Here is a 20,159-nt window from a genome sequence, read left to right as displayed (position 1 = left end):
AGTTTCCTCTTCAGTGTGCTAGTGGTGGTTTACAGCCATAGTCAGCTAAAGGAACAGGCCATCTCTGCTTAGCCAGGTACAGGCATAAGTACACTACAGCAGGAATGTCTGACCTATTCGGTTTAACCACTTCCGGTCCGTGCTATAGCCGAAGTACGGCTGCAGCGCGGACTCTAATTTTTGGGAGGCCGTCTTTTTACGGCCTCCCAGAAACAGGCTCCCGCGAGCGCGCATCGGGGAAAATCTGTGTTGGCCGTGTCCCTTGGACACAGCCAATCACAGATCGTGGTAAATGGCCAATCACAGCGGCCATTTACCACGTGATCGGGCCGTGCAATAAGAGATGATCTCATATGTAAACATATGAGATCATCTCTCATCGCCAGTGCTCCTTCCTCACACAGAGCCTGCAGTGTGAGGAAGGAGCAGAGCCCGATCACCGGTAAGGGAACACACAGCAATGTAATCAGGGCACTGATCACCAGTGCCCTGATTACTGAAGAGGGGAAATAATGCCACAACTGCCCACAGTGCCCACCATCAGTGCCCTCCATCAGTGCCCACAGTCAGTGCCCATAGTGCTGCCAGTCAGTGCCCATCAGTGCCTGCTCATCTAGGCACTGACTAGCAGCACTATGGGCACTGAGTGTGGGCACTGATGGTGCTGCCCATCAGTGCCACCCGTCAGTATCCATCAGTGCCACCCCTCAGTGCCCCCCCTCAGTGCCCCCCCCTCAGTGCCCAGCAGTGCCACCTCTCAGTGCCCAGCAGTGCCACCTCTCAGTGCCACCTCAGTGCCCAGCAGTGCCACCTCTCAGTGCTCATCAGTGCGGCATATTAGTACCTCCTCATCAGTGCCACCTCATCAGTGCCCATAAGTGCCACCTTATCAGTGCCCATAAGTGCCACCTCATCAGTGCCCATAAGTGCCACCTCATCAGTGCCCATAAGTGCCACCTCATCAGTGCCCATAAGTGCCACCTCATCAGCGCCCATAAGTGCCACCTCATCAGCGCCCATAAGTGCCACCTCATCAGCGCCCATAAGTGCCACCTCATCAGCGCCCATAAGTGCCACCTCATCAGCGCCCATAAGTGCCACCTCATCAGCGCCCATAAGTGCCACCTCATCAGCGCACATCAGTGAAGGAGAAAAATTTATTTATTTTCAAAATTTACTCACAGAAAATAAGAAACTTTTTTTTTTTTTCCAAAATTTTCTGTCTTTTTTTCTTGTAAGAAATAAAAAAGCCAGAGGTGATTAAATACCACCAAAAGAAAGCTCTATTTGTGTGAAGAAAATGATAAAAATTTAATATGGGTACAGTGTAGCATGACCGCGCAATTGTCATTCAAAGCGTGAGAGCACTGAAAGCTGAAAATTGGCCTGGATAGGAAGGGGGTATAAGTGCCCAGTAGGCAAGTGGTTAAAACACTGTCTGGCCTGTGCAGACTGGGGCAAAGTAAACTAACAGTATATTTTTTTGTTATAGATATGCAATTATGCCAAGTTTAGTAAGAAAAAAAAAAAAAAAAAGCAAGTCACTTAAAAATTAGAAGAATGGAGATTGTGACTGCCACCTTGTGGTGATCAGAATGCAACTGTAATGCATTATATTACAAAGGGGGAAAAAAAAGCAAACTATTTACTTCACTAAGTGCTGCACTGGCTCCAAGCACTGTATGTATTGCATGTAACTTCAACTATATACAGTACTGGGTTCCGGCTATGAGACAGACATCAGCTTTAAAAGAAATACAGCCAAAGCTGTACTTCTATGGATCCAAAATTGCAGTTGATTCTGTACTCCTGTGACCTGTTTTCAGTAGACAACGGGCTGAAGCCCACTGTCTGCTGCAATCACAGAGCCGGTCCAGGCTGGAGAAATCATCCCCAAATGTCTGGATCTACCCAGAACCCTGGACCAGCACCTGGCTCCACCTCTCAGCCTGCCGTTCCAGCTCCCTTCACATCCCAGCACTCCAGTGAATGTGGGGGGGTTATGGGTGAGGCAGCGCAAACAGCAATGACTGACAGACACCAGCTCTCCACTCATTGAGCACTGAGAACCAAGCGATCAGCAGTGTGAGTGCTCGGTTCTCAACCTTCGAGTCGGCAGTGGAACTGCTACTGCATCCACCTAGGCAAGTATGACTCAAGAAAAAAAAAAAATTCCCTAACCTCTTTTAAAGTAGTATTAAACCCACAATTACCGTATATACTCGAGTATAAGCCAACCCGAGTATAAGCCGAGGCCCCTACTTTTACCACAAAAAGATGGGAAAAATGACTGACTCGAGTATAAGCCTAGGGTGAGAATGCAGGGTGGCGGGCATGGTACAGGAGAATGCAGGGTGGCAGGCATGGTACAGGAGAATGCAGGGTGGCAGGCATGGTACAGGAGAATGCGGGCATACTAGCGCGGCTGTGTTTCACTTACCTGTTCCAGAGGCGCCTTCATTTTAAAAATGGCGCCGCCCGGCGCCGACACGTCATTGCGCACGCGCCGCCACCGCTCAGGAAAGGTGGTATACGTTTCTCTATTCCCGGCCTGTCCCGAGCGGGGCGGCGCATGCGCGGTGACCTGTATACGCCGGGCGGCGCCATTTTTAAATCTTAAACACGTCGGTGCGGCCGGGAACTTTTTTTTTTTGTTGACTCGAGTTTAAGCCAAGGGGGGACGTTTTCAGCACAAAAAAAATGTGCTGAAAAACTCGGCTTATACTCGAGTATATACGGTAAACATATTGCAGCTTACCAATTTATAGAAGGCTGCTCTAATTATCTTTTTTAGGCGCTTTCCTTTTTCACTTGGTGATCCTGCTAGTAATCCTGCTGTTTTTCAACAGAACAAGCCATCCTGCAGATCAGTTAATAGTGTTGAGACAAACCATTTACAACTGACGGGTATTTACAGTGATCAGCTTTTATGTAAATCTTTATCCCGAAAGGAACAGAACTGTTGATGTAACTGATTATAAAATATTAGCTGGAGCTCAGATATGTGCTAGTGTATCTAAATCTGCTTGTCCATCTAAACACTTGCTTCCCCTTCCCCCAGATTAACAATGTTTCTGTCAGATTACCAGGTGGAAACCAGAGGGAGACAAAAAAATAACAAAAAGACTAATGCAGAGCCATCACATCTAAGAATTGGTAAACTACATACAGTATATTACATTTTTAGTTTTGGGTTTAATACGGCTTTAAAGAATAACTCCAGGCATGCCTAGATTACACCTCGTTACGTCGTTCCAGCTTGGACCAATTTAACTGTGTATATACACCATACCTGGCTAATCCACCTGGAAGCTTTAAATCACTGAATTAGACACCACTACCAGCTTAGCATGAAGTGGAGATCACTAGAGTAGCAGTGTCCAAGTTAGATCAATGTAACCATCTATAATATACCCATACCTGGCTGATCCCCCTGAAAGCTGGAAATGGCTGAAGTAGACACTGCTACTCTAGTGATCTCCACTTCCGTGTTCCATGCCAAGCAGATAGTGATGTCTACTTCAGCGATTTCCAGCTATCAGGGAGACCAGCCAGGTATGGTATTACATAGTAATATTGGTCCAAGTAAAAGGATGTGTACCTGGAAAATCAACATTTTCAATGGCACTGTAGTTGCACTCCCCTTATTCACTATATGCCTTGGACTGCACTGTATTTACCAGCTCTTCAATAAGGCATATATACAGAGATCACCACAAGGTCTTGGCAGACTGGCCATTCTCCGCTATGGCTAGGCATCTTCAATTATGTGAATGCACATAGGATATATTTATATACACCTAAACTTCACAAACAAAATGACCTGTTGGTGGGACAGTATACATTTATGGGAGGATGTTGTACAGAAAAACAAAGATCATAGAAATTCAGTAAATATTGCATAACTCCTCTTCATTTGTTAAAGTTTAACTAAAAAAAAAAAAAAACCTTTCTAGTTTTTGACACAGTGGAGAGGGATAAGAACACCGGTCAAGTTTTTATTGCTGCCTGTGTCCCATTATGGAAATTCACCTCTCTATTTGTCCTGTAAACTATTATCAGTGAAAAACTATTTTCAGGTTGTTACCAAAACATAAAGAGGGGAACCTTCCAATGGGTACACTAGTTCTAGTGGCAACCATGATTTCCCTCACTTCTGTGGGATTTCCTCGCATTTTCTGCTTTTGCTATGGAACATAAAGTGAAGGGAAATTTCCCCAATTGTTACTTGGCATTGAGTGTTGAAAAACCGGTCAAGTAAATAAAAAAAGCAATGCAAGGTCCTGTGCTAGTAAAAGCTTGTTCTGGATGTGTGGTAGATTTGTATTGTATTATGCTGCACATACACTGTATGAATAATGGATGGATATAAGATTATGGGGTTTTTTTAATGCTAAAAACAAGTTTAAGCAAAATGACCAATAATGAAATTGGCCCAAATGCAGAGTGAAAAAGTAAAAAACAAAATAAAAAAAAAAGGAGAGACAAACACACCACTATGATTACTGAACAATATACTTGTGTAAGCAGTACATAAAGTCACAATTTCTAGATTGTAAGCTTTAACGGGCAGAGCCCTCTGATTCCTCCTGTATGGAATTGTACGGTCGGCCCTCATGTTGTAAAGAGCTGCGCAAACTGTAGGCACTATATAAATCCTGTATAATAAATTTTTCATGTATACAGACAACCCTGGGTCATGGAACAGATTTCATATTATAATGTAAAGAAATGGTTAAAAAAATATAATGCATCATGCACAAGATAACAGTAGTCTTATTAGAATTCAAATGTGAATTATTGACTAATACCGCATATATTGAAAAAAAAAAATCAATGAAGAAAAAGCAAATGGACAGCCTAGGGAAGAAGCAACAATAACTTCACCCAACCCTCCCATCTTTGATTGAGGTCACATGGGTGATCTAGACACTGGCAACAATTTGCTAGCGTCAGGATAGCTATGCTCTAACCTACAGTCCATATGGAATCACTCCTTCTCTAGCAGGGAATGAATCCCACAGATCAAAGTGGAAGGCTCTCCTCTGGGACTATGCTGCTGGCAATGGTGTCCGTTTATGAAACTGAGATGGGCAGTGATCCTGCTGATCGCAGCTCATCTCGGATCATTATCGGTTTATGAAACAGATGATCGGGGGAGAACATGTTACCCGCTGATCATCTCCGCACATGGAGAATCTGTCATTGACTAACACAGAAACGGCTAGTTTATGAAGCTGCAATCGCCGCCAGAATTCACACTCCCAGATTCACAAGCCTGGAGGTAAACTGAGGGGGAAGAAGGAAGATTATTGAGTTCCTCCTTCCTCGATCAGACTCCCCAACACATTAAAACATGTCCCCCTGCTATATATATATATATATATATATATATATATATATATATATATATATACACACACACACACACACACACACATACATATACACATACATATATATATATTCTATCACTGCTTAATAAAACGGGCACCAGTGATTTTCTTGTACTGTAATCTCGCTTTGTCTCACGAGATTACAGGCGGCCCCCCATTCACTTGTACACCATCTCGGCCATTTGCAGAGGAAAAACTTCTCTTCTGTTCTCCCTGTGAGAACTGAAGTTCTCCGGAGGTCATTTTCCTCTGAGAACTGCCGAGAAGTGAACTGAGAAAAAAATTCTCAATTTTCATAAACGTACACCAATGTCTTCCACCCATGTGATGTCATCCTTACACTAATTTATTTAAAGCGCCCAGTGGCTCTAGGTACTCATTGTACATTATACAGTATAATTACCAGCACAGTGAGTGTTGGTATTAGGATCTTTATGTGTACACGTTGCCCAAATCAGATGGCAAAGGCTTGCAGAAATTTTCAGAGCCTGGGGATGAACACTTCCTTTGTCCTTGGCAAACCATAGACTTTTACTGGGCTCTCTTTTCATCATCCTGTATGAGGAGATAGCCCCACATACATCTATGGCAATTGACCGTGCAGGAGCATTATGGGCAATATAAGAATTAGGTCAGAGGATATGAAGATTCCTGCAGGTTGCATTCATCTGATTCAGGTTAAAAAAAAAAAAATCAGGAGGCATTGAAAAGAAAAAAAAAAAAAAGGATAACCTCTTGTCTTATAAATTGTTAAAGCGGAGTTCTACCCATTTTGGGGTTTATTAAAAGTCAGCAGCTACAAAAGTGTAGCTGCAGACTTTTAAAAAACACTCACCTGTCCCATGGTCCAGCGATGCGGCCAGAGGTAGCCTCAGTGCTCTCCCTCTTACACCTGCAGCACCGGCATCTCTAGTGTGGGTACCTGGCTGTGACATCTTCGGGCTTCACAGCTAGGTGCATGCTGTGCATGCGCGAGCCGCGCGCCCCGAGTGGCAATCTTCTGGGACCTGTGATGTGTCCCAGAAGATTGCAGGGAGGGAGAGAGGAGACCTCTCGCTCGAGCTGTCTTAGGTGGCCCAATGTCAAATCTAGGTATCTGCTCCACCCCAGCCCAAAAAAATGACAAACCAAATGTGGCATGACAGGGGGTCAGGAGGCCTTAAAGCAGAAGTTCTACTTTTGGGTGGAACTCCACTTTAAAATTTCTTGGGCTAAACTCAAACCGCGGATTAGTTCTCCTTAGGTCTCCAAATTTTGAATACAATCCTTTATTAAAGTGTTCCTAAACCCAGGACCCTGCATTCACTTCATCTGCTCTCCCACAGTACACAGAACAGGGAAATGCAATTATTTTTGTAAATATAAACTGCTAAATACCTTTTCTCATGAGCAATCTTACGACTTCTATCAGTGTCCAGCCAAGCACTGGTTAAAGCTTGTAGGAGGAGTTTTCTGACTGACCTATGATACTCTGCAAGACCCCTGACCCTCTGTCTGGACAGTGCGGATTGGCCCTGTGCTGATCACATGCATCCTCCAAGGGAAAAAAAAAAAAAAAAACTAACAATACACTCCAAACTGAGCATGTGCAGCCTGACTTCATAGAATATGTTATTAGGAGTCAGTGGAAGAAGGGAATGATCAGAAGAGACAGGATCAAACAGCCTTTTTTACACAATGAGGAGGATTAACCATCCTCCTTAAGTGCCTTTTCGCTGTTATTAGCAGCTCCTAGGAATCAGGTGTGGATGTACACACGGTCTCCAAGACAGGTATAGGGGAAAAGCGCCCCTTCCATTTATAGATCATTCTTTATTCATGGAAACTATACTACTCTGAATGGAGAAGATGGGCAGAAAGGGTGGGCAAAGTCAAGCTTTCTTGATTAATTCCTGTCAACTCCCTCAGTTCTAAGAGGCCCCACAATCCTGGAAGATTACTGGGGTATGAGGGGTCTATTGAAAGAGGAAGATTTCACCTAAACGAGGACAACTGTATAAGGGACATAACTTTGATGGCAAGTAATGCCCCTTGTGTTTTATTTGAAGTAATTGTAAACTTTAATGCTCACAAAGTCCCTTAAAGCAAAGCTCCATCTTAAAGGGGAAGCTCCGCTTGTTTGCTTCCCCGGCCCCCCCCCCCCCACCCTTCCAAATTTGGCACCTTTCGGGGGGAGGTACCCGCTCCCACTTCCTGGTGACTTTGCGCATACACAGAGAACAAGCTGTAAAGCTGATCACGCTAAGGATTAACTGCTGGTTTCCCTTACAAGAAATGGTGGTGGCAGCACCAAGAGCCGATTGAAAACGCTGGCGCTCCGCTTTAAGAAGCGCAAGTATAGAAATAATGAATTTCAACATTCTCTGCGTGCTTGTTCCAGGGCCGAATGAGATGTATTGTCAGGTACAGCCAGGCAGATAGCATTCTCAAAGGGAATGAGCAAAGGCAAACTATGCGTTTCTTAACAGGAGCACTTTAGAAGCACTCCAATCTTTATTTACATGAGGGGGCAAGATTAGAGATTACCAAAAAAAAAAATGCAATGAAACCGAAAACTTTCATTGCTTAGCATAAAGTGTTGAGTATCTTCGTTCTATTTTGGGAATCATTAAGCTGTCAGCCTGCCCTGTATTTGCCTTCAATTAATATGTATTTGACAGCAGAATTATTTTTTTATTATTATAACGCTCTAGAGAATTTCACAATCTCCTTTAATACATTTGTTCTTACTAAAATTTGACAGATATTTTTAGGAATTGTTTAGCTATTGCTTTTTTTTTCAAAAATTAGACAACATAAAGCATACTACAGAAACAGTAAGTGCCGGTTCACATTTGTGCGATGCGGGAACGCTGCCAATATACAGCATGTTCCCGCATCGCACCCGCACCCCTGGCAGTTCACACTGCCATATGCGATACACTGGTGGTGTCAATTAAAAGTTAACGACACCCCCAGATAAGATCGCATATCGCAGTGCGATCTGACAGTTCGCACAGAATCAGATCGCACTAGTGTGAACCACCATGCGATCCAATTCTGCTGCGGACCAAAAAAAGGGTCCTGTGCGTCTTTTAGTGCAAATTCAGCCATACAAACTGTATGGCTGAATTTGCACCGCACAGAGATCGCATGTCATTTTAGGAGCAGTGCGCTCCGAATTACATGCGATCTCTGATCGCACAAAGGTGAACCGGCACTAAAGGAGGAAGTGTTGGCTTTAAGCAAAATTCTCAGTTCACCATTACAGGGTTTCTAATTGGGGATATGAGATTCGAACAAGGGGATAACCCCCCACCGGACCCCTATAAAGACGGGACTTTATTGGAACACCATGAAACCACAATGAATAAAATTCAAATAGTTTATTACAATCTTGTTAAAATATACCATCACATAAAAGGGATACATACTCTACTGGATTGGCACACTACTAGCCTGAACCCAATGTATATTTATTGAAGGTACCCCAATATATGTAATACAGACCAGCTTCTCCAAATCCGGATGTCTGTCAGTCAAAGAAAGCCTAAAAAATAAAACTAATGCAACCATAACATCTAAGAATTGGTAAGCTGCAATTTTATGTTTGCTTTGGGGTCTAATACTGCTTTATTACATTTTGTGAGATCTACTCCCACTTTCCTACCTTTCTAACCCCTCTCTGCATGCTAATAAAAAATAGTATGAGTATTAGCCAGAAATGTTAGTCAAAAAGAGATGGCCTTGAAGTACTGTTAAAAAACATGCCAATAAAAAGAACACAATCAAGAAAAATGCTTCACACTTGTGGCATCACCCACCAGCTGATGGTCCAGTAAAGTCAGCTCCTGAACTCCTGCCAAGATGAGATTCTTTGCCACTTCAGAACCCAAACCGCTCATACCAACCAGAAGGACTTTCGACTTGCGAAGCCTAAAGAAGAAAAAATAAAAAAAAGTTACTGACAAAGAACTGAGACCACACAGACTTCTGAAATACACACACCTCATAATTGACATTTTGCTCACTGGAAACATTAACCACTTGCCTACTGGGGCAGTGTTTTTTTTTTTTTGCATACGTGTTAACCACCTGCCAACCAGGCTTTTTTTCTTTTTTTTTGGCACTTTTTGCTTACAAGTTTAAGGGCTCTTTCACACGGGCGGTCCGATCAGATCCGCCTGTCAGTTTTTTAGGCGGATCTGATCGGATCCTCCATGCAGCTCTATGGGACAGCGGGTGTCAGCGGAGATCACCTCCGCTGACACCCGCTGCCATCCGCATCCGATCCTGTGCTGAAATCTGGACGGATGGAAACCCTATTTTTCCATCCGTTCAGTAATCGGAGCGGATCTGATGAGAGCGGACAAGCGGTCCGCTCTCCTTCGATCCCCCATAGAGGGCAGCGGGTGCTGAGACACCTCCCTCTCCGCTCTGCAAGCGGAGACGGAGCTGTCATCCGCCCGGCTCAGCGGGGATCGCGGATCGATCCCCGCTGAGCAACACGGATCCGCCTGCGGAGGCGGACCGCGTGAAAGAGCCTTAAATCAGTATTTTTTGCTAGAAAATTACTTATAACCACCAAACATACATTTTTTTTTTTAAGCAGAGACCCGAGGGAATAAAATAGCAATTATTGCAATTTTTTTATGCCACATGCGATTTGCACAGTGGTTTTGCCGATTCCAATTCTTTTTGGGGAAAAAACACACTTTAATGAATAAAAATAAATAAAAAACACAATAGGTACCACATTTTTTTTGTATATTGTGAAAGATGATGTTACGTAGAGTAAATAGATACCCAACATGTCACACTTAAAAATTGCGCACACTCGCGACAAACTACAGTACCGAGAGAACAGCGCGCTGAGAGAACAGCGCGCTGAGAGAACAGCGCGCTGAGAGAACAGCGCGCTGAGAGAACAGCGCGCTGAGAGAACAGCGCGCTGAGAGAACAGCGCGCTGAGAGAACAGCGCGCTGAGAGAACAGCGCGCTGAGAGAACAGAGCGCTGAGAGAACAGCGCGCTGAGAGAACAGCGCGCTGAGAGAACAGTCCGCTGAGAGAACAGTCCGCTGAGAGAACAGTCCGCTGTGTTTACAATAGCAGACCGCTGTTCTCTTCACGGGGAGCGATCGTGGGTGCCCAGCGGCAATCACAGCCACCGGCCCTGTGGATCTGCTTTCCCGCTGGCGAGTTGGTGCGTGCGCGCCCCCAGGATCGCTTCCACAGACCGCCGTACATGTACAGCGATTCACGGGAACCTTCTGCCTTATAACTACGGTGGCTGGTTGGCAAGTGGTTAATGCAGGAAAGGAGCTAAAGGAGAAGTACAGTGAAAGCCTGTTTGGCTTTATTTCTCCTGTGGATCACAGGGGCGCAGTTCGTTCTGCATTCCTGTGACCTGTTTTTTGGTCCCTGTCTGCTGACGTCACAGAGCCGGTCCAGGCTCAGGAAAGATCACAACCATACAGTCAGGATCCGCCCCTGTGCCGAGGTGCTGAGAGCCTGAGCTGGCTGCTCCCGCCCCCTCTAGTGACTGCAGAGGAAAAGTAGAGACAGTGGCTGAAAGTAACCAGCTCTCTGCTTAGGGAGCGTTTAGAACCAAGCGATCGTTCTGTTTGATAGCTAGGTTACCAGGAGTTTGAGCCGGAGGGGGACAGATGCATCGCACCGATGTTGCATCCACCTAGGCCAATTCCACCTAAGCAAATTCCTAAAAAAAAAAATAAAAAAAACTGAATTCCTATACTTATCTTTTAAAAAGGTAAAAATGTTTAGGTTTTACAACCACTTTAAAAATGGGCCCTAAATCATATAGTAGATTTTAGTGGTTAGGTTTTGATTTACTTTGGAGGGCTCGTTCATACCAGCAGCCACCTTGGACATGGTTGATGGTCTGCGCTCAGAGCAAACAATGTGCTGATCCCAGACTGCTTACTCATTCGTCAATACTTTGACATTTCATTCAGTTGTATTGCCATACTAATGTCAGTGTGGTGTGATGGCGTGGATTGTCACAAGGTGGTGTGAAGGGACCTCATTTTATAGTCTGGTGTTGGGCCATGCAGTGTGAGTGAACCATAAGCCTGGGTTTACTCATGTGCGGCTCAGAAATCACACGTGTTTCCCACCAGCAGTAAAAACACCCTGCTCTTCAGCAGCCATGTGGCGGTTTCATTAATTTTCAATGGCACCCCAATGCAACAGCAAATGTGGGGCTTTTTTAGTTGCATGAAGCCACATGGTACTGTAGCACATTTTTTACAAAAGGGTCGGTGAATTTTTTCCCTGCGTTTCTCACAGGTACATCAGCACATTCAAATGAGCGGATTGCTATACCTGAGACATGCAAGCAAGGCCTGCACATGTGGACCTACTCTTAACCCCCGCCCTTGGTACACATATATGCAGCCTTACTGAACTGGGCTTTTTTTTTTTTGCATGGCGCTGCATTTGCACATGCCACCCTTTCTGCTGGGAGCGCACCACACCCACCTCACTGAGAGCCCCAGGTCTCCTACTAACAATCAGTCCTGGGACTTTCATTTCTGGGCCACCCGATTACTGCGATAGCCTCTGATTGGCTATCAGTGTGAACAGTCACTGTGCAACCTGTCCATCTGTTTACTTTCTTTTATGAATGGAGAGAAAGCTGGGGGGGGGGGGGGTTATATATATTAACTACTTCAGCTCCTGAAGATTTATCCCCCTTCAAGACCAGGCCATCTTTTGTGATATGACACTGCGTTACTTTGATAAATTACGCACTCGTGCACTGCTGTATCAAGAAAAAAAAAAAGTAATCAAATGTCCATCAATTTAGCCCAATATGTATTCTGCTGCATATTTGTGGTAAAAAAAAAAAAAAGAAAGAAAATCCCAATAAGCATCTATTGATTGGTTTGCACAAAAGTTATAGCATCTACAAACTTTGGGATAGATTTATGGAATTTTTATTTATTTTACTAGTAATGGCGGTGATCAATGACTTACATCAGGACTGTGATATTGCGGAGGACAAACCAGATACCTGACACTTTTTGGGAACCAGTGATAATACAGTAATCCGTGCTAAAAATGTGAACTGTCACTGTACTAATGACACTGGCAGGTAAGGGGTTAACATTCAGGGGCGATCAAAGGGTTAACTGTGTGCCTAGCCAGTGTTTTAGTGTAGTGTGAGAGGTGCTTTCACTAGGGGGAGAAATAGATCAGTGTCCCTTTGCAGGAAAACAGGCTCCATGCCTTGTTTACTGACAGATCGGCAATCTGCCTTGTTTATATAGGCAGGCCACCGTTCTGGAATGAAAGAAAGGAAAGCCGCTCAGGTGTAGTAGTTAAGCCTGGTGCAGGTCAGATCCGTCACCCGAGATAGTAGAAATCTAAAAGTGTGACCGCACACAAAACAATTAGTTGAAATCAATAAATTCCTTTATTCCTCGTAGATGAATTCATACAGACAGTGCCAAAACAGACATGTCAGGTTGACGCGTTTCACGATACAGATGATCGCTTACTCATAACCACACGTAACCTTGTTTATATAGGCAGGCCACCATTCTGCCTGTGTACGGCAATCTGCCTTGTTTTAATAGGCAGGCCACCGTTCTGAACGATCAGCGGTGAGGGTGGACATTGAGTCTGTGGAATGTGCTGTGTAGAATCACAGCTGGAACGAGCCCGCTACCTGGAAGTGCACACATACACACAATCCTGCGCAGTGCGGCCTCCCTGTAGTAAAAATTCTATAGGGGCGTCAGCAAGGAGTTTATTAAAAAAAAAAAAAAAAAAGCTAGATCAAGTTTAGTGTTGGGGTCAAAGGTCAATGTTAAAGATTTAGAGAAAAGGTCAGCGTCAGTAAGTTTTTGGATTTTATTTTTAAAATATTTTTTGTTTAGTGTCAGTATGTTTTAGGTAAGATTAAAAAAAAGCAAAATGCACACCATAATTTGGGCCGTACTACGGGTACAAATTAACACACACAAATACGTGGTATCGCTGTGATCGTCAGGAGCAGAAGAATGTAGTTGTTTTTAGGTGGTAATTGATAATAGCAAGGAATATATATATATTTTTTTTACTATTTTGGGACAGTTTCTTTGAAATAAAAAAACCAGGAGATACCGGTTACCATTTACAACCAAATAAAAGCCCAATTCGTCCTGAAAAAAATGCAGTATGATCCACAAAGTAGTTGGGATGATACGTAGTAATTATTACTATCAGAGTTGCAGACATTGTGTCCAGCCATTAGGATTTGTTTTCCTCCCAGTCATGAAGGGGTTAAAGAGAGATCAATGCTGCATCTAATCCAGTGGTTGTTAACCTGGGTTCGATCGAACCCCAGGGGTTCGGTGGGTCAGTCTCGAGGGTTCGGCACACCCTCCGCTAGTACCACTTCGCTGTCAGGTACTATTTCTCCAGTTTCGGGCATGTCCTTCCGCTCCGCTTGCACTCGCAGCTCTCTCTGCCCCTGACTCACTCTCACTGCTGGCTGTGCAGCTCGGCTCCCGGCCGAATCCGATCCAGCCACACTGTGGTGTGGTGGGGGGAGGGACTAACCCGTGCAGCGGCCACCCAGCGCAGCGCGGGAGAGAACCACCAGGCCAGCCAGCCGCAGCAGCAGCAGAAGAAGAAGCCGGCAGGTGAGAGGCCAGAGAGCCAGTGGTGCTGCAGCCTGCAGGAGGAAAACCTAGCCTGTGATCGGGAGTCGGGACACAGGTGAAAAAAAGGTAGGACTGGAGTAGTACTGGCTGTACTAGTCTAGTGACTGACTGTCTGAGAACACTGAGAAGACTATGTAAAGGGGATCTATTTTATGGGGAACCTGGCCTGCTGTAAGGGGGGAGATCTAAATGGGGGACGGGACCTCACCTTGGCCTGCTGTAAGGGGGGATCTATATGGGGGACATGATAGGCCAGGGTGAGGTCCCCCATATAGATCCCCCTTACAGCAGGCCAGGGTGAGGTTAGGTCACTCTGGGGTCCCCCATATAGATCCCCCCTACAGCAGGCCAGGGTCCGGACCTCACCTCACCCTGGCCTGCTGTAAGGGGGGATCTATATGGGGGACAGGACCTCTCCTCACCCTGGCCTGCTGTAAGGGGGGATCTATATGGGGGGCCTGGGATCTATATGGGGGACCTCACCCTGGCCTGCTATAAGGGGGATCTATATGGGGGACCAGGTCCCCCATATAGATCCCCCTTACAGCAGGCCAGGATGAGGTGAGGTCCCCCATATAGATCCCCCTTACAGCAGGCCAGGATGAGGTGAGGTCCCGTCCCCATATAGATCTCCCCCTTACAGCAGGCCAGGGTGAGGTGACATGATAATGGCACTTACCAAGATAAAGCCGCGCATTTCTGAACTGGTCTCTGAAAGACAACAGCAAAGTCACACTAATTTGCAGTAAATATTCATTATTTTTTTTTGTTTTTGTGTGAAATTACATGTTTTAATGGTTTTGTTCATTTTGTGCACCTATGTATAAATATATACCTAAAATAATATATACCTATGTTTTGAATTTGAAAAAATCATATTTTATTTTTCCAATTAAGAAGGGTTCCGCGAATGCGCATATGAAACTGGTGGGGTTCAGTACCTCCAACAAGGTTAAGAACCACTGATCTAATCCATGGCTAAGCTCCACCCACTGGCCAATCAGAGCACCTCTACCAGCTGCTGAGAACCTGACTGGCCAGTGCAATGTCAGGTGGGACAGGTCAGGTACATAACCCTCCAATACAAAGTGAAACTAAATCAGAGGGGCATACACATCCAGAAGTGGTGGTGTGTGCTCCCAGGCTGGCCTTCCAGTACAAAGCCAGCACACCCCTCACATGGCAGGGAAGATCCAGCCTGGACTCTACTGCCCCCACTCTGGACGGGTCACCAGTCTCCGTATGCTCTGTTCAGGTGAAACTACAACTCCCAGCATGCTCCAGCGCAGAACGCAGGGAATGCTGGGAGTTGTAGTCCCCGCACAGTGAATAGAACTGATGGTGTAAAGTAGAAGAAGCGGTCAGGTCGTGCAGTGTTCTCGGTACAGTCACCTATTCTGCGCCTCCAGCCCCCAAAGGCGGATCTGGCGGTCATACTGCGCGGCCTCCTCCTCACTGATCACCGACTGTTCCTTCTCCACCATCTTCTCCCGCCGATCCACACACACAGAATGAATGGAGGACAACGGGGGGCGGGGCCTGCACACGTCACTACCTAATTGACGGTCCACGTGACGTTCACTCTTCCCGCCCTTTCCTTTGACGCGTCACGTGATCCTTTCCCTTGCAGCGATTGGATGGAAGCCGCCTGCTATACGCGCTTGCGCGGGGACACGGCGCTCTCTAGTGCGTGAAGCGCTCACTAAAAACTTTATATGGAGAGAAGTGCAATAAAAAAGCTGTGCGCCCAGCCACAATAGTGCCCTCTAGTGTGTGAAGTGCTCACTGCAAACCCCGTGTGATGGAGACAAATGCTAATTGTAGTTGGTGCTTAGGTACAACAGCGCCTCTTGTGTGTGAACTGTTCACTGCAAACCATGAAAGCATACAAGAGAAAGTATAGGTTAGCGCCCAGTAACAAGAGCGCCCTCTAGCTTGTGAAGTGCTTTTCTGCAAGAGAGATGAGGCAAGTGGGGTTGATTTAGGCCTCTTTCACACTTGAGCGATTTGTCCTGCAACTTGGGCCTGCAAAGTCCCATGGCAAGTCCATACTTGCCAACTGTCCCTTTTTCCTGGGACAGTCCCTGCAAATAGGAGCCTGTCCCAGGTAATTTATTTTGTCCCTGGAAGCGCCTGTTAATCGGACTGCTCATAAATGTTACGCAGAAGTAGTGCAACTGAATGGGAGAATTATTCCAACTCTGCTACTGTGGCTTTACGTTTGAAATTCCCTTTTAAATTTCCTGTAATTCTCTCTATATTGAGTAGACTCTATAAGCTGGTAAATAGGCGAAATTAGTTATGCAGAGTGGGCGGAGCTTCAGGGACATGGGTGTGGCAATTGATAGTTGTGCTGCAAAGTGTCCCTGGAAATTTATTTTAAATGTTGGCAACTATGCAAGTCGTACCCCGTGATTTCCAATGAGTACAGTTCCATTCATATCTGTGCGTGTAGTCCCTGCACTACTTTGGTCCGACTTTGATGCGTTTTGAGGTCCATAGCCCTCAAGATTACACAGGCATTGCTTCAAGTCCAGGCAAAATCGCAGCAAAATCGAGCGGCTTTTAGGTCACACAAGTGTGAAAGGGGCCTTATGAAAACTGGCGAGTGCAAAATCTGGTACAGCTGTGCATGGCAGCCAATCAGCTTCTAATGGGCCATACACACTATAAGATTTTCTGCCCCATATGCCCCATAGGGATGCATGGGGGGACCGTTCAGATCCGCCAAAAAAACTGACAGGCGGATCTGAACAGTCCGCATGTGTGAAAGGGGCCTTAAAGTGATTGCGTCGATCACCCCGTAGAACAACCCATTCATTTTAAAATAGAAATAAAAGGCAAAACATTTGTGTATAGATATAAAAAAAAAAAACATAATAAATACCTTTTTTTTTTTTTGTAAGTGATCAGATCCCCTCTGTTCTCAGCTGCATAAGAGCTGGGGGGAGAAGAAGCAGACACACACTGAGCATCCCAGTGAATGGCTGTGCAGCGGACCATGTCAGGAGAAGTCTGATCATTGGAGGAGAGCATACTGAGTCCCCAGCACAGCTAGAGAACTGACTACGATGCGCCCTCATGCTTGGTGTGGTCAGTTTTAATAAGAAAGCAGAGGGACTAGGGTCACTGGCAGGAACACCAGGAATTTCACATAATGGAAGCAATACAAAGAGTACAGGATACTTTCTCATACAAGTACATGGTAGAGCAGGCACATATCAGGAATATGAAGTGTTGGGGTAACAAACGCTTTAAGCTTTGACAAAAGAAACTGGAAGCTGATTGGTTTCTTTGCAGGGCTGCATACCTCCCAACTGTCCTGGATTCGCCTGCCCATTTAATCTAAGTCCCAGCGTATCAAGGCTTTGTCCCGGAGTGGAGCCAAGTGTTGGAACAAGTTCCAGCACTTGGCTCCAGTGGCTTGCCCGCAAGCATGCACTAGCGTCAGCATTGGTAACACCCGCCCTGCGTCTTGTGTGGGGTGTTTCGGGTTCTGCGCTGCTGTGTATGTGTGACAGGCAGCCGGCAGTGAGAGATATCCACTGCCGCACACATATACAGTGCTTGGCAGAGCAGCTTGTGACTCCTCCCAGTGGTGCACGGGGGATGGTGGCCCCCGGGTGAAACATCTAGAGGGGCACAGAATTAGTCCTGCGGGTGCCCTCCCGACTCCCGTGTATGCTGTGCAGGGTGCGCTCACTGTAAGGCCCGGTGGTGATGATCTCCACATTAACGCTAATCTCACGGCCTGGACTGTCAACATTACGTGCTGAGAGCACCAGGAGAGGGAAGTTCAACACCCCTGCCAGTCAGTGTACAGGTGAGGAGCAGAGCACTGTGCGGATTGGGATGCATATACAGTGCATGGCAGAGCGCCTCCTCCTCGGCTGTGATGCAGACATGAGGGGGAAGGTGAGTAGAGTCATGTTATGCCCGGAGCTACGGAGGTGGTGGGGTTGTCCCCAATTCCAGATTTCACCTGTGCCCTCCCCCCAGATTTCACCTGTGCCCTCTCCCCAGATTCCGCCTGTGCCCTCTTCTCAGATTTCACCTGTGCCCTCCCCAAAGATTTTACCAGTGCCCTCCCCCAAATTTCGCCTGTGCCCTCCCCCCAGACTTCACCTGTGACCCCCTCCCAGATTTCACCAGTGCCCTCCCCCCAGATTGCACCAGTGCCCTCCCAACCAGATTTCACCTGTGCCCCCTGCAGCCCTGTCCCCTGTCCTGCTGACCCCTGTACCCTTCCCTACTTACTCCTGTTCTCTGTCCTGCTGACCCCTGTACCCTTCCCTACTGACTCCTGTCTTCCGTACTGCTGACCCCTGTACCTTTCCCTACTGACTACTGTCTTCCTTCCTGCTGACCCCTGTGCCCTTCCCTACTTACTCCTGTTCTCTGTCTTGCTGACCCCTGTACCCTTCCCTACTGACTCCTGTTTCCCGTCCTGCTGACCCCTGTGCCCTTTCCTACTGACTACTGTCTTCCTTCCTGCTGACCCCTGTGCCCTGCCCTACTGACTCCTGTCCTCTGTCCTGGCGACCCCTGTGCCCTGCCCTACTGACTCCTCTCTTCTGTCCTGGTGACCCCTGTGCCTTCCCTACTGACTCCTCTCTTCTGTCCTGGTGACCCCTGTGCCTTGCCTGCTGACTCCTGTCCCCTGTCCTGCTGACCCCTGTACCTTTCCCTACTTACTCCTGTTCTCTGTCCTGCTGACCCCTGTACCCTTCCCTACTGACTACTGTCTTCCTTTCTGGTGACCCCTGTGCTTTCCCTACTGACTCCTGTCCTCTGTCTTGGCGACCCCTGTGCCCTGCCCTACTGACTCCTGTCTTCTGTTCTGGTGACCCCTGTGCCTTCCCTACTGACTCCTGTTCTCCGTCCTGCTGATCCCTGTCCTCTGCCCTTGTGACCCTTCTTCTCTGCCATACTGACCCCTGGGCCCTGCCCTGCTGACCCCTGTATAGGTACATGGAAGCCCAGGTTTTGTTTAACCACACTCCTTAAACCTCTCCCACTGTTAAAAATTTGGCCACACCCACATTTTGCCACGGTGCGCTGTGCAGGCTGCAGATCACTTTCTCCGTTGAATGTCGCTCATTCTGAAGTTCAAAGGTTGGGAGGTATGGAGCTGCACCAGATTGTGTTCTCTCCCATTTTAGTAAATCAACCCCATGAGCTAGCATAGCTGTGCACCTAGACACTGGTGCTGACTGTACGCCATGCCTTTCTCAGAGATAAAAATGACACAGTCGCCAAATAGTGGGTGTGATCGAGGCTTCGAATTGCGTATCGCAGATGGCGCAAGATTCAGAAAAGTGAAGCACACAGAGTACAGGGCTCAGGAGTATATATTGTGCAGTGCTGAGGAGTGCATATCATACCAGGGTACAGCAGCCATAAACATATACAGAACATAACATTAAAAGGTACAGTATGTACCACACAGCACAGCATAAAGACTATGATCCGGAACATGTAAGGTACACTGTACATACATAATCTGAGGTGTATGATACACATTCCTAACCGCTACCCTGTATACTGTGCTATACATTATATAATCATGACCCAATGCTCTCTATATACTAGGCTGTATTTTACATACTTCTGACCACTGCACTCTGTCAGTTCTGCTGTACCTTACATACTCCTGGCTGCTGAAATCTGTACACTGCGATGTATTTTGCATGCTTTAGACTGCTGTAATCCCCACATACCGAGTCTTTGGATTATGCAACATATAGCCCTGTGCACAGAGTGCAGTGGTCAGGAATATGTAACAAGGAGCCCAGCACACAGAGACCAGTGTAACGTGCATTCCAACATACAAAGGGCAGGGCTCAGGAGTATGTAACGTGAAAGCCATTGTACAGAGTGCAGAATTCGGGAGTATTGTTCAGGGGCCATTAATATGTAACGTGACTGTAAGACACCCCCACAAAAAAGCTCTCTCACCTGTACACAAATCCCCCCCCCCCCCCAGCTCTCTCACCTGTTTAAAAATCCTCCCCTCCCCCCCACACAAAAAACTCTTTCACCTGTTCACAAATCCACCCCCCCCCCCGGCTCTCTCACTTGTTCACAAATCCCCCTGCTCTCTCACCTGTT

General features: G+C 46.4%; 1 protein-coding gene across 1 annotated transcript in view; it reads right to left on the bottom strand.

The window, feature by feature from the left end:
* Positions 1-15,581, bottom strand: part of SAE1 (SUMO1 activating enzyme subunit 1) — an 89,350-nt gene extending 73,769 nt beyond the window's left edge. Inside the window, exons 1-2 of the mRNA XM_082264364.1 lie at positions 15,441-15,581; positions 9,200-9,311 (exon numbers count right to left, since the gene is read on the bottom strand). Coding sequence (XP_082120490.1) covers positions 9,200-9,311; positions 15,441-15,532 — 204 coding nt within the window. The 5' untranslated portion in view covers positions 15,533-15,581. The remainder of the gene's footprint in view (positions 1-9,199; positions 9,312-15,440) is intronic.
* Positions 15,582-20,159: the final 4,578 nt, after the last annotated feature.

This window comes from Pelophylax lessonae (genome assembly GCF_965119305.1).
Source record: "Pelophylax lessonae genome assembly, chromosome: 7".
Taxonomy (NCBI): domain Eukaryota; kingdom Metazoa; phylum Chordata; class Amphibia; order Anura; family Ranidae; genus Pelophylax; species Pelophylax lessonae.
Note: the sequence above shows the minus strand (reverse complement) of the source record. Positions and strands in the feature narration are given on the sequence as shown.